The sequence below is a fragment of the Coffea arabica genome, chromosome 8c (assembly GCF_036785885.1).
Source record: "Coffea arabica cultivar ET-39 chromosome 8c, Coffea Arabica ET-39 HiFi, whole genome shotgun sequence".
Lineage (NCBI taxonomy): Eukaryota > Viridiplantae > Streptophyta > Magnoliopsida > Gentianales > Rubiaceae > Coffea > Coffea arabica.
Window position 1 is genome coordinate 668,111 of NC_092325.1, and position 11,481 is coordinate 679,591.

The window sequence follows — 11,481 nt, forward strand, 5'->3', positions numbered from 1 at the left end:
TTATCGTCGAAACTCGAACTATGATCACTATATCCTATAGAAGAGCAACGAACCACTCGAGTTATCTCGAGTTGTACGCGCCACCAATACACACACAACAACGTTTTTAATGGGTTTCAGCCCTCCGCAAGAATAAAGAAAAACATACACAACGTTTTAGGCGCTGACCCACCCTCTATATTCACGTTTTCAACCAAAGAGAACAAAAGTCGGCACGATTTAGGGCCTCTATCTTCTTTTGCAGTGTTGGTAGTACTCTGGTTTTAGCTGATACTACTACTGTCTCACTCAGGCGGGCGGAGGATAATCTAATGGTAATGCAGAAAATTTTGTGGTGAATCCTCAGGAAAACTCAAGAATGGCCACCACTCTCCTCCTCAAGTGCTATCGCCCCTTTCTCTCTCCGCCCCATTCCCCAGTGTCCGCCCTTCTTCAGAAAAGGGTCTTCGTCCCAACGGGCGCTTGTCCCAACACAAGGACAGTTCAGTCCAAAATCGTTAGGCTTCGTTATTTCAGCTCAATCAGTACTAGTAATAGTACTAATCCACAGACACGGCCAGGCATCAATAGTGAGAATGGGAATATACAGCCAGAGAATAATAAGCAGCTGTGGCTGTACAATACGATGAGTAAGCAGAAGGAGTTGTTCAAGCCCAAATTGGCTGGAAAAGTGGGCATGTACGTTTGTGGTGTCACCGCTTATGATCTTAGCCACATTGGCCATGCTCGCGTTTACGTCTTCTTCGATGTTCTCTATAGGTTAAGTGCCCCTTGCCCTTCAAAATCTTTGTTTTTTCCCCTATTTAATATCTTCATGTATTTGATTTTATGAAGTTTTGGGCTTTTGCTCCGCTTTCGGTCCATTCATAAGGGTTGTAAGGAATATGATAAGCTGGAAAAAAGGTAAAAATGAGCAACATTTTGGAGGATTCAAGTGTTGAGTCCGATTAACGGTGAAAAGTTGTAATCTTTGTAGAGGAAAACGTAAAAAGGATAGACTTTTTGGGGGGTTTTTTTTGGAATAAATTTTGGGATGGTGATTTGAAGCTCTACTCTGAGTGATTAACTTGCAAAAAGAGTCTTCAAAATCTTCACTGGAGAATGATGCCACTTTTATGTACGTAGTATGTATATGCTCTTATAGTTGGTGACTGTCAGATAGCTAGAACTGAACTGCAGATATTAATGTTTATGATTTTAGAAGTCTTTTCCAATAATTCCTGGTCGCTAAAACAGTTAAGCTGATGGTAAGTCGGGGATACAAATGGGTTTTTGTATACTTTTTCCCTCCCTCAAGAATTTGTTTTAAGCTGATATATGTCGTGCTTACTTCAAGTTAGATTGTATGAGATTACATAAACGATGAAACTAATTGGATCTTTGTGGTTCATTTTTTGAAAATTAGGCAGATATCTCAGGTACATGGGATATGAAGTCAAGTATGTGCGCAATTTTACTGATGTTGATGACAAGGTGCATGAGTTTCTTCCTCTTTTTTAAAATAGATTTCTGCATTAGTATTTGCTCTGGTATTTGGATAAGCTACCTTGAGGTTTTTCATTTGCAATTTGGTGAAGTAAATTCATTCTCACACACTATGCCATGCATTTTCGAAATATAAATTTGCTCCCAAGCTTAACATATGAGACTGCTGTCATTTTGTTTTAAGAATTAATTTCATTTTCTTATCTTTTGATGTGGGAAAATGAAGTAACTAACTAGATTTTTATTTATTTATTTATTTAAAGTAACCAACTAGAATTGTTCGAGAAGGGGTACATTGTTGTTGATGTCATTGTTTTTTTTTTTCAATTGATGTAATGTAAGGTGAAATTGGAATAGATTTTCTGCTATATTTGAACAGTAGTAATAGATCTAAGTATAAAAGTTGTAGTTATAGTAAAAAGTAGAACCACATGTTGGAAGGTATAAAGATTGACTGCTTTCCTCAGTGAAGAATGATAGAGATCTTTTGGTGTTCAATTGGAAAGTCTCATTATAACTAGGAATGTGGCCTAATATGACCCTTTTCATAATGGCAGGTGTGCAGTTTCTATAATGTTAGCATCTGAAATGATTCTTAACTCTTAAAAACTTCATACCATCATCTTCCAAGTACCAACTTCCTTTTACACGTGTTACAGGCTACCTAAGTCTGACATTTTTTATTCTGTAGATTATTGCCCGTGCAAATCAGTTGGGGGAGGACCCAATAAATTTAAGCAGGCGATATTGTGAAGAGTTTCATTATGACATGACTCACCTTCAATGTCTTGCTCCTTCTACAGAACCTCGTGTCTCTGATCATCTACCTCAAATTATAGATATGATCAAGCAGGTATTACTAATCATGGATGATTGATCATGGTTCTTTTCTTCTCGCTTTTTACTTATGTTTATGGTTTGTGGAAATGTTGTTCTTTCTTCATTTAGGTCAGTACCAGCTGTTGTTTAGAACCTAGGCTAAGGGGTTGGCACTCATTTGAATTGCTTTTTCTTCATGTTACTGAAACTCTTGAATCAGTGCGATAAGTTTCTTAGGACTCTACCCATTCGCTTAGTTCAAGTCAATATCTGATATTTACTTTGTCTTATTAGGTTGTAACCTACAACGGCTTATGTTTGTTTATCAAATTTATGTTTGTGGTGAACAGCGGAATTGATACTCTTATCTCTGTTTGTATGTGGGAGAGGTGGTTCAAGATTCAAGATCATAACATCATTCTCATTATGTCATTCTCATGCATTAAATGATGGCCTTGTAATCCCTTATGGATGAATAACTAAAAGTGTTACACAAGAAGATACGCATGCATCTTTGTAAGACATATATCTATTAGATCCATAGAAGAACATACATAGATGATCTTCACGAAAGTACTAACACACAGAGACAGAGAGTCTGGACGCTAGAATGTTTGTTTATGTGGAAATCTGAACACTTTTATTGGATGACTGATGCTCTTGCACGTGCAGTATCAGACATTTGTGGCTTACCTACACATTGTAAGGGAAAGTTATTATCTGTTCTTGGCCTGCGAAGCCTTTATCTGAGACTAAGAGGAAATATTGTAATAGAGACTATTCCATGAGTTTTGTGGGTCTATAAATATCTTACTTGCAGCTTTTGCTACCTGATGAGATATTTCTGCTTTCTTAGTGATACATGTTGATGAATTCTTTCTCTTTCTTTCAATTCTGAAGAGCAGTGTAAATGTTGTATCCCAAATGCATTGTCTCCTTTCTCTTGGTTCTGACACCGATACTGCTTGCTCTATGTTTAAACTGAGTACGGCTTAACTCCACTGATTTGTGACAGATCCTTGATAAGGATTTTGCTTATATGATCGACGGTGATGTGTACTTCTCTGTAGACAAATTCCCGGAATATGGACGGTTATCTGGAAGAAAATTGGAAGATAATAGAGCAGGTGAGCGCGTAGCAGTGGACTCAAGGAAGAAACACCCAGCTGATTTTGCTCTGTGGAAAGTAAGTCAGAATACCTATTTTTTCTTTGGAACAAAGTTTGCAACTTACGTTCTGCATGCATACTCCATATGTTTGTGAACTAACTGATGTAATATATCCAAGCAAAAAAGGGCTGTAGTTAGTAGATCTCCTTTAGAATTTTTGTTTTTTCTTTTTGGGTTGCTTTTACTTATTTGATCAACTAACCTGTAGTTAAAGGAGGAGTAAAGGTTAGAGTACCCATTTGGGTATGATTGAGTTGGAGGGTTGACCCCGCAAAGCATTTTTGCTTGACAGGTTGACTAAGTTCAAGCAATATGTATATTTGTTATCATTTTCTGAAGATGAAAGTGCTATGATTAACTCTCGATGCTGATCGCAGGAACTTCTGTATTAAGTTGTGTAATCTGAATTAATAGATCTGATCTACATATGGTTATTGTTCTTCTACTTCTGCTGTGATGTGAGTCTTAAAATGACTTTTACAGTCTGCAAAGGAGGGAGAGCCTTTTTGGGAGAGTCCCTGGGGTCCTGGAAGGCCTGGATGGCACATTGAATGCAGTGCCATGAGTGCTGCTTATCTTGGTTATTCATTTGACATACATGGTGGAGGGATGGATCTTGTGTTTCCGCACCATGAGAATGAAATTGCTCAAAGTTGTGCTGCATGTGACAGGAGCAACGTGAGCTATTGGATGCACAATGGATTTGTCACTGTTGATTCAGAAAAAATGTCAAAATCACTTGGAAATTTTTTCACAATTCGGCAGGTACCAAATTACTGAATTGTCCACGCAAATACCTTTATGAGTATTCTTTTAAATTTCTTGTTCAAACTTCTATAACTTTGTCCCATTTCTAAAAGTGTCGACGCCTTTATCTTTGTCTTCTATAAGGTTTTAGAAGTTTATCATCCTCTGGCTTTGCGTCTTTTCTTGATTGGAACACACTACCGATCTCCGATCAACTACTCAGATGTTCAGCTTGAGACTGCATCTGACCGTATCTTTTACATATATCAGGTATTATGAAACTAAACCTCTTGTTTGATATGATATCCAAGTTTGTTTTCTGTGACCTGTATTGGGTTGTTTCACAGAGATTTCCATTTGTGATCCCTAGTGTTTGAGAGACATACTGGATTCTCCTGCCTGCTGATTTCTTTTCTTTTTGTTTTATTTTTGTGTCTGAATTGTTTTGTTTGTTACATCAAATTGTCTATCTAGTTTTAGACATTGTTTTTCACTGTTTGCAGTCATTATATGATTGTGAAAATGTTCTGGGTGAAGATGATGAGGCAACTTGGAAAAATGTTAATCCACCAGCAACTGCAAGTTGCATCAATAAATTTCATGATGACTTCTTGACTTCGATGTCGGATGATCTTCACACCCCTGTTGTTCTGGCTGCAATGTCGGACCCTCTGAAAACAATCAATGATCTTATTCATACTCGCAAGGTACTTTTGCTCCAATGGAGTAATTTGACTTTAGCCCAAGACTTACCATAAGAATACTCAGCTTTATTTTTTCTAAACATTTTCTTGATGTTTCTTGAAGAGTATTTCTATTGGAATATTTTATACACAAGACATCATTCCTGAGTAATAGTTTGGCAGCAGTTTTTTGGTGTTTGGTTGATGGTTATGAAAATGATTGTTCCAAAAAAATTCTCCAAGTACTATAACTCAGGATGCTTACAGAATTAATACAATAAGACATTATTGTCACTTTTGATGTTTATATTCGTATATTAAGCATGCTTACCATCCACGAGTAAGCAAAATCTGATTTGTTGTTTCCCAAGCACTTGAGTGATGGATGGATTTGTAGATGACTGTGCTTTGAAACTATGTTTCGAGTAACTGAAGGCTGGTCATTTTAAGTCACTGAACTACTTATTTTTTTATAAACTTGAATATTCACTAATAAATGCGGTAACTTATCAAGGTTTTTGTAACTTATCAGAGGCTTTTTGGTCTGCATTCTGTCCAATTCAAAATGTAAATCAACTTTGGAAAATTATAACCTTGCCAACCCTCTTTAATTTGCTTGGTCTTTGTTCACTCAGCAAAAACTGCATAAAGCTAGTTAAGTTTCCCGCTAATAAACATACACAAATATTTCAAATACCTCTGTCATGCCCAATCTACACGTCATTCTCTTCTTACTAGATTGTCCATCCCAAATCTGGAATTTATGCTTTACTCATTAACTGTCATTTATTTTACTTTGAGATACATTTTCTGATAACTGTTTTCTCTTCGTTTTGTCTCATCTATGAGATGCCTTTTGTTTTCTTTGTTCAGGGAAAGAAACAAGAACTAAGACTAGAGTCCCTTGCAGCTCTGGAGAAGGCATTGAGGAATGTTTTGACTGTTTTAGGACTGATGCCAACTAGTTACTCAGAGGTACATACCATTAATCTTCTGTTGTTTTCTTCTTTTTATGGTTACTTTTTCAGATATTGAATGTGTTACTTCTATATCAATTTAGCATTGACATTGTGCATATCTCTACGCTATTGAAGATCTATTTACTAACTACTTTCAGTCAACATGGTTTCTTCTGGACTGCCTGTCTTTTCAAACTGCTTAGATGCTTACCTCATTTTTAACCCCTTTCCTGTTCCCAATAATGTTTTGACCTATGGAATCAAATAAAAAATTTCTGCTGTAAGCATGCGTGCTCATTGGCCAGGGTTTGCAGCAACTGAGGGAAAAGGCACTGAAGCGGGCAAAGTTGACTGAAGATGAAGTTTTGCAGAGAATTGAAGAAAGAACTACAGCCAGAAAAAACAAAGAATATGAAAAATCAGATGCAATTAGGAAGGGCTTGGCTGCTGTAGGTATTGCTTTGATGGACAGCCCAGAGGGCACTACTTGGAGACCAGCTATACCACTAGCATTACAAGAAAAGCTGGTTGCAGCGACTTGAATCTTTTGTAGCCTGGGAAAGTCTACTTTAAGGCCAGAAAAGTACAGCTGGTAATTTTGTTTAATAAGATTTTGTTCAATTTTTAGGTTGTAGATTTTTTGAAAATTGAGCTAAAAATTGTCTTAAGAGTAAAACTCAGGATATGAGAGAGAATAGGGCAGACGAGGAAGTAGCATGATTACGTTTAGGTGGAACACTGGCATGATGAATTTGCCTACGTGGCATGTCTCACATATTTTGTGCTAGGTTATGATGTCTTGCACACTCAATTAAAGGTAATTGTAATAAACAAAAAGAAAAAAAAGGGAAATTGATCAAGACCAAGAGTCTTGGAGGATTAAGGACAAGAGGAGGACGAGGAGGAGCTTATAGTCAGTGGATATCAAGAAGCTTTACAAGCTTTTACATGAATTTTTGCATCTGTTGAATTCCATTACAAAGAGGTTTATCAAGTTTTTGTGAATACTTACAGAAGATAGATGATTTATTTATGACTCAGGCTTCTTCATATGTCATTTATATTTAAAGAACAAGTTATTCAAAAATATTGTGACAATTTGCTTATTACTTAATGACGTTAATTATAGGAATTGGTCCACTGACAATTTTGGCTGCTGATCCTTGTTTTTCTTCCACTCGAGCTAATGACAGAGTGCTTATTTAGTATAATGGCCAGTCTTAACCAGATGAGAATATACATGTGTAACCCTACTTACAAGCAGGAACAAGAATGTTGGGGATGTCAGCAAATACAATGGAGAAAGGAGCAATGGTAATTGGGTCTGAGGGGTTTACTGTTCTGGGTTCTAGGGGAGGGATAGTCCCAGAACTGTCCACAGAAAGTATTTTTCCATTAAGGAGTACTATTTGGCTGTGTATATTGCCGTGTTTTGCTGTTAGGTGGTATTCTTTTCTCATGCTGCTATCAAGGTTATTCCTTGTGAACTTTCCGTGCCTGGAATGTTGATGCAGCAGCCATATCGAGGTTCTGTTTGTGGGGATGGTATTTTGTACTGAGAGACCAACTTGAACTGTCGCGTAAGCATCTAGGTTGATCAAGAGGACTGTTATTCCATGCTGCACCATTTAATCTTTAACAGATTAGTCGTCGTAGAAATCTAACTGAATAGCAAGGACTCATGCACAATAGAACTGTACAAACATCATATCTACTCCAAACTTCTCTAGGCAACGTTGCTTTATGGTTTATTCATTGAAGCAATACATATTGTACGTACAGAAAGTTTTGAGCAGTGAGCATAAGCACGTAGGTTCTTTATTGCTGTCAAGTTTGTTGCTAGGACATTCCTTCCCATTAAACGGTGCCAAAGAAGAGCACTGCACGAGGAATGTAGACGTAAAAATTTAAGACATTAGTCAGGAACCAACTTAGGAAGGTTTGCAAATAGTTTGGCACTCTCTTTTGAAATTTATTCTGTAAGTATGCCGCTTGAGTGTATCTGTGTTGATTCAAAATTACCTGTAATAATCAGGATTAGGGACAAATGTGGTAGTGTTGAGTAGACCATAGTTTCCGCCAACCAGTGTTTGTCTGCAGTAGGCTTTTGTGTCGTAGGAGGATGCCATGCCAAGCTGATCCAAGTACCTAATGATCACAGAGAAAAGATTATTTGTTTGAGGACTAACTGAATCATTCATTTGTTAGAAGGAAAAAAGAACTTTGAAAACGGATTCAATTTACCAGAAACTGAAGGCAAATGTATTAGTTACAAGATTACGCCCACTGTTATATGCCCCTCCTGCTTCACCAACCCATGCTTTTGTTGAGGCTCCTGAAGTTTTGAGGACGCGCTGAAGGTCACGGAATGGCTGCGAGCCACCATCAAGGTTTGATGGATCGAGTATCTTGTCAACCAGGTGATCATCACTTCCTACACGAAAGAAGAGCTTCAGTTCAGTTGGAGAGTAGTCATGCCATTGAAGCAGCAGACGGAGCAGAGAGAACATAGCAAAGCAAAGCTAAACTTGAATTGCCGATTGGCTGAGTGAGAAAAGAGATGCTGTACCTGGACCGAGGTTGTAAATGTGGTGAGTAACAGCTTGAAGAGAGTTGGAAGCTTCGTTAATGAACTGGGAAAACCATCCAGCATCAAAAAATCCTCCAGGCCCCAGGACTAGTGGCTTACTCTGGAAGTCCTTGTAGACATCTTGCACGATATTCTGAAGATGAATCACATCTGATGCATATTGATCTGCCGCAACACTTGCTCCGATTCCATTTCCACTTAATTCATTTCCTGAAGCATCAATTAGCAAATAGTTATGCCTAGTTATATATCTGAAATGGCTGAAAAGACTTGCTTAGTGCATCTTTGATCTTAATCCAGCTAAGGTGGTGTAAAAATACTGAGAAAGATAATTTCTTGCCATTCTTATCGCAATTCTTTTCTAGTGCCCTTTCTCTTATCATTTGCTATAGGTGATTGCAGTTGATTCAATGCAGGAGTCAGATGTATGACAAATGTCGGATAAGAGGTTTTACCAAGTTCCCAGCCATAGATGGTATAGTTGTTGCTGACAGTATATCTTATCAGAGATTCAGCATTGCTGGAGTTCCAAGGACCTATAACATTATTACCAGGACCTATTGTTCTTCCATGTAATGCGTTCAAACCAAAAATGACCTCAGCCCTGTTACAAAGCCCCGGTAGGAAAAAAGGCAACCGATTCAGTAGGCTTATTTGGATTAACAAGATTGACATTTCTGTAAAGTTTTATTTTCTTTACTTGGGGATTCAATTGGTGAGTAGATTCCTTAAGAAAGAAAATGTTGAGTGGAATCTTACCCCGCTAATGTGAAGAATTTATTAAGTTCATCCCATCTTGACATGGGTAAGCAGCCTTCAGTGAAACCAAACATCTCCATGCTCCTAACAAATTCGTTGCATGATCGTGGTCCATCTGCGTTTTGGTAGACGACTTTATCTTGCAGAGTTCCTCCAAGTCTAATTTTCAGGGGAGAAAAGGCTGCAAGGAGGTATGAGCTCAGTTATATCTTCTTGTTTTCTGATGGATATGATTGTTTAAAAACAGTCAGTGACTTGTGAAGATGGTGATAGACCCCATACCTTTGACTGCATTTAACAGAACCTTGTTGCTGAGATCCTAAGGAAACACACGATTTTGAGAATTAATAAAAGAAGGTTGGATAGAGTTTACTCAAGCTAAGCATTTGTTCCTGAGAGGCCATCACTAATCAATCGCAGTGTCTTAACACATAATTACAGGTGAGTAGAGAAAATATACTAAAGAAAACATGACCATGTATCAGTAAACGAGTTGCATAATTAAATGGCTCAAGAAAATAAGAACAAAGTTGAATCAACATTTTTCTCATCTAGACCGATAACAGTACTGTGTTGAGTTCGCACTCTTAGGTGCTAAAATATACTACTAAATTTATGAAATGAGCCAAATAAAGAAAGTGCCTTTTTTTTTTTCTCTCAGTCATACTCCATAGCCGGCCGGTGAAGACAAACAAACAACCTAAAAGAGGTTCCCCTCCCCCGCCCGGGGGCCCGGCGGCGGCGTCCGTCCTTTTATATTGACTGGTGAACTCTACACCAAAAACAAAGATGACTTTCGGACAATGTCAAGGGAGATTCAGGTCTCTAAATTAACATATTGTTGACTAAGCATCCTCTGGGAAGGAAGGCGGCTAGAAAAGGACCTAACTACAAATACAAAACCACAAAGAAACAGGATAGAAATAAGCAACTAGAACCAGAAGAAGAAAAGTCAGAAGACCGTAGAAGCGGCAAACCCACCAGATTGAGAAGAGAAGCATTCCCCCAGCTACAACTGCCATAGTCACATTTTTCAGGGGGCCACCAATCCAATGTAGCACAAATGAAGTTTTCGTCCGTCGACCCAACTGAGGCCGAGCCATCAATAAACAAACTGCCCTGAGTGATGTTCTGGGAAACTACTTTCTTAGAGTCTTGGCAGGTTAGGAAAAGCCATAGACACAACCCCAGAATATTCAACAACGAGGCCATCTCGTAGAGTAGCGTATTTGGAGCAAACTTATCAGCAGCCTTTGCACAAGAAGCCATCTAAAAGGACTAGAGGTGTGTACGTATATATACTGAAGAAAGTAATATTCAACAACGATTGATGATTCAGGAAAAAGCAGGTAGTAGTGAATGAAGGAGACTCTTATGATGTCACTGGCAGATGGGATGGTGCTAAATCTTGATTCTCACCAAAGTTGAATAGAAAAGCACATACTCAAGGATTTTTAGCTGCTCCGGCAGGTACGTTGAGACAGTACTGCAAGTTGGGAGTTTTATCTGGTGCTGGACGTTTCTTGATTTTGAGAAATTTTATGGGGATGGGAAATTATCAACTGGTGGAGGCTGCATGTTTGACTCTTCTAAGACATGGAACCATACAGTGAGCTCAACTTGAGCCAGCTTTAATCTTGCAGTTTAATATGCTTTCATTAATCATTTAATACTTGATCTCAAGAAAAAGGAAGATACTAGTCCTTGATTAGTTTAGGAAAGATGCTGTGTAACCTTAGAGCTTAAGGGCATGCAGTTTGGAAATGCAATGTTTGATATGTTACCGCTGTAATTAATTTGACAAAACTGGCATTACATTACATTTTCAAACATATTAATTGAGTCCTCATATATGAAATAAATAAATTCTGTTCCTGCCATGTTTAATTCTTTCAAAGCAAAAAAAAAAAAAAATGAAGGAAAAGTTTCCATTATTAGACATCATTTTGGCTTAAAAATGAGATTATGAACGCAACCATTTTAAGGCACAAAAACAACCAAAATAAGAATGGATGATTAATTTAGAACAGCCCAACACTCAACTCAAGTGATCAACTACAATTGTTTTGTGGGTACGAAATTGACGAGTGATATTTTCTAAAAAAAGAGAGAATATTTTGTCAGCAGCAGCAACAGGCACAGGACCCCTTTTTCCTTGTATGAAGGTCGAAGTAGTTCATACCCATGTTTTAGGTTTGGTACCTACAAGGACAACGATGTTTACATTAGAAGTACCTTTTTGTTCTGGGAAAAGGCTCAGAACCCCAAA

The 11,481-nt window shown here is 37.9% G+C and overlaps 2 protein-coding genes across 3 annotated transcripts; one reads left to right on the forward strand and one right to left on the reverse strand.

Annotated features, from left to right (window-relative positions):
- Positions 1-99: 99 nt before the first annotated feature.
- On the forward strand, positions 100-8,832 carry LOC113706829 (cysteine--tRNA ligase, chloroplastic/mitochondrial-like). 2 transcript variants are annotated; one of them, XM_027228857.2, is made up of 9 exons: positions 100-759; positions 1,410-1,473; positions 2,177-2,338; positions 3,320-3,490; positions 3,958-4,239; positions 4,366-4,491; positions 4,725-4,928; positions 5,778-5,879; positions 6,169-8,832. In XM_027228857.2, the coding sequence occupies exons 1-9, from the start codon at positions 359-361 to the stop codon at positions 6,403-6,405; spliced, it is 1,749 nt and encodes a 582-aa protein (XP_027084658.1). In that variant the 5' UTR covers positions 100-358; the 3' UTR covers positions 6,406-8,832. The 2 variants fall into 2 exon arrangements, with proteins under 2 accessions (XP_027084658.1, XP_027084659.1); XM_027228858.2 differs by having other exon boundaries at positions 568-759; positions 1,406-1,473.
- Positions 7,042-10,872, reverse strand: LOC113706830 (heparanase-like protein 3). Its single transcript, XM_027228859.2, has 9 exons — positions 10,194-10,872; positions 9,495-9,531; positions 9,213-9,393; positions 8,909-9,057; positions 8,433-8,663; positions 8,108-8,297; positions 7,886-8,011; positions 7,644-7,743; positions 7,042-7,482 (listed from the first exon to the last, which is right to left on the reverse strand). Exons 1-9 carry the CDS (start codon positions 10,479-10,481, stop codon positions 7,114-7,116), a joined length of 1,671 nt encoding a protein of 556 aa, XP_027084660.1. The 5' UTR covers positions 10,482-10,872; the 3' UTR covers positions 7,042-7,113.
- Positions 10,873-11,481: the final 609 nt, after the last annotated feature.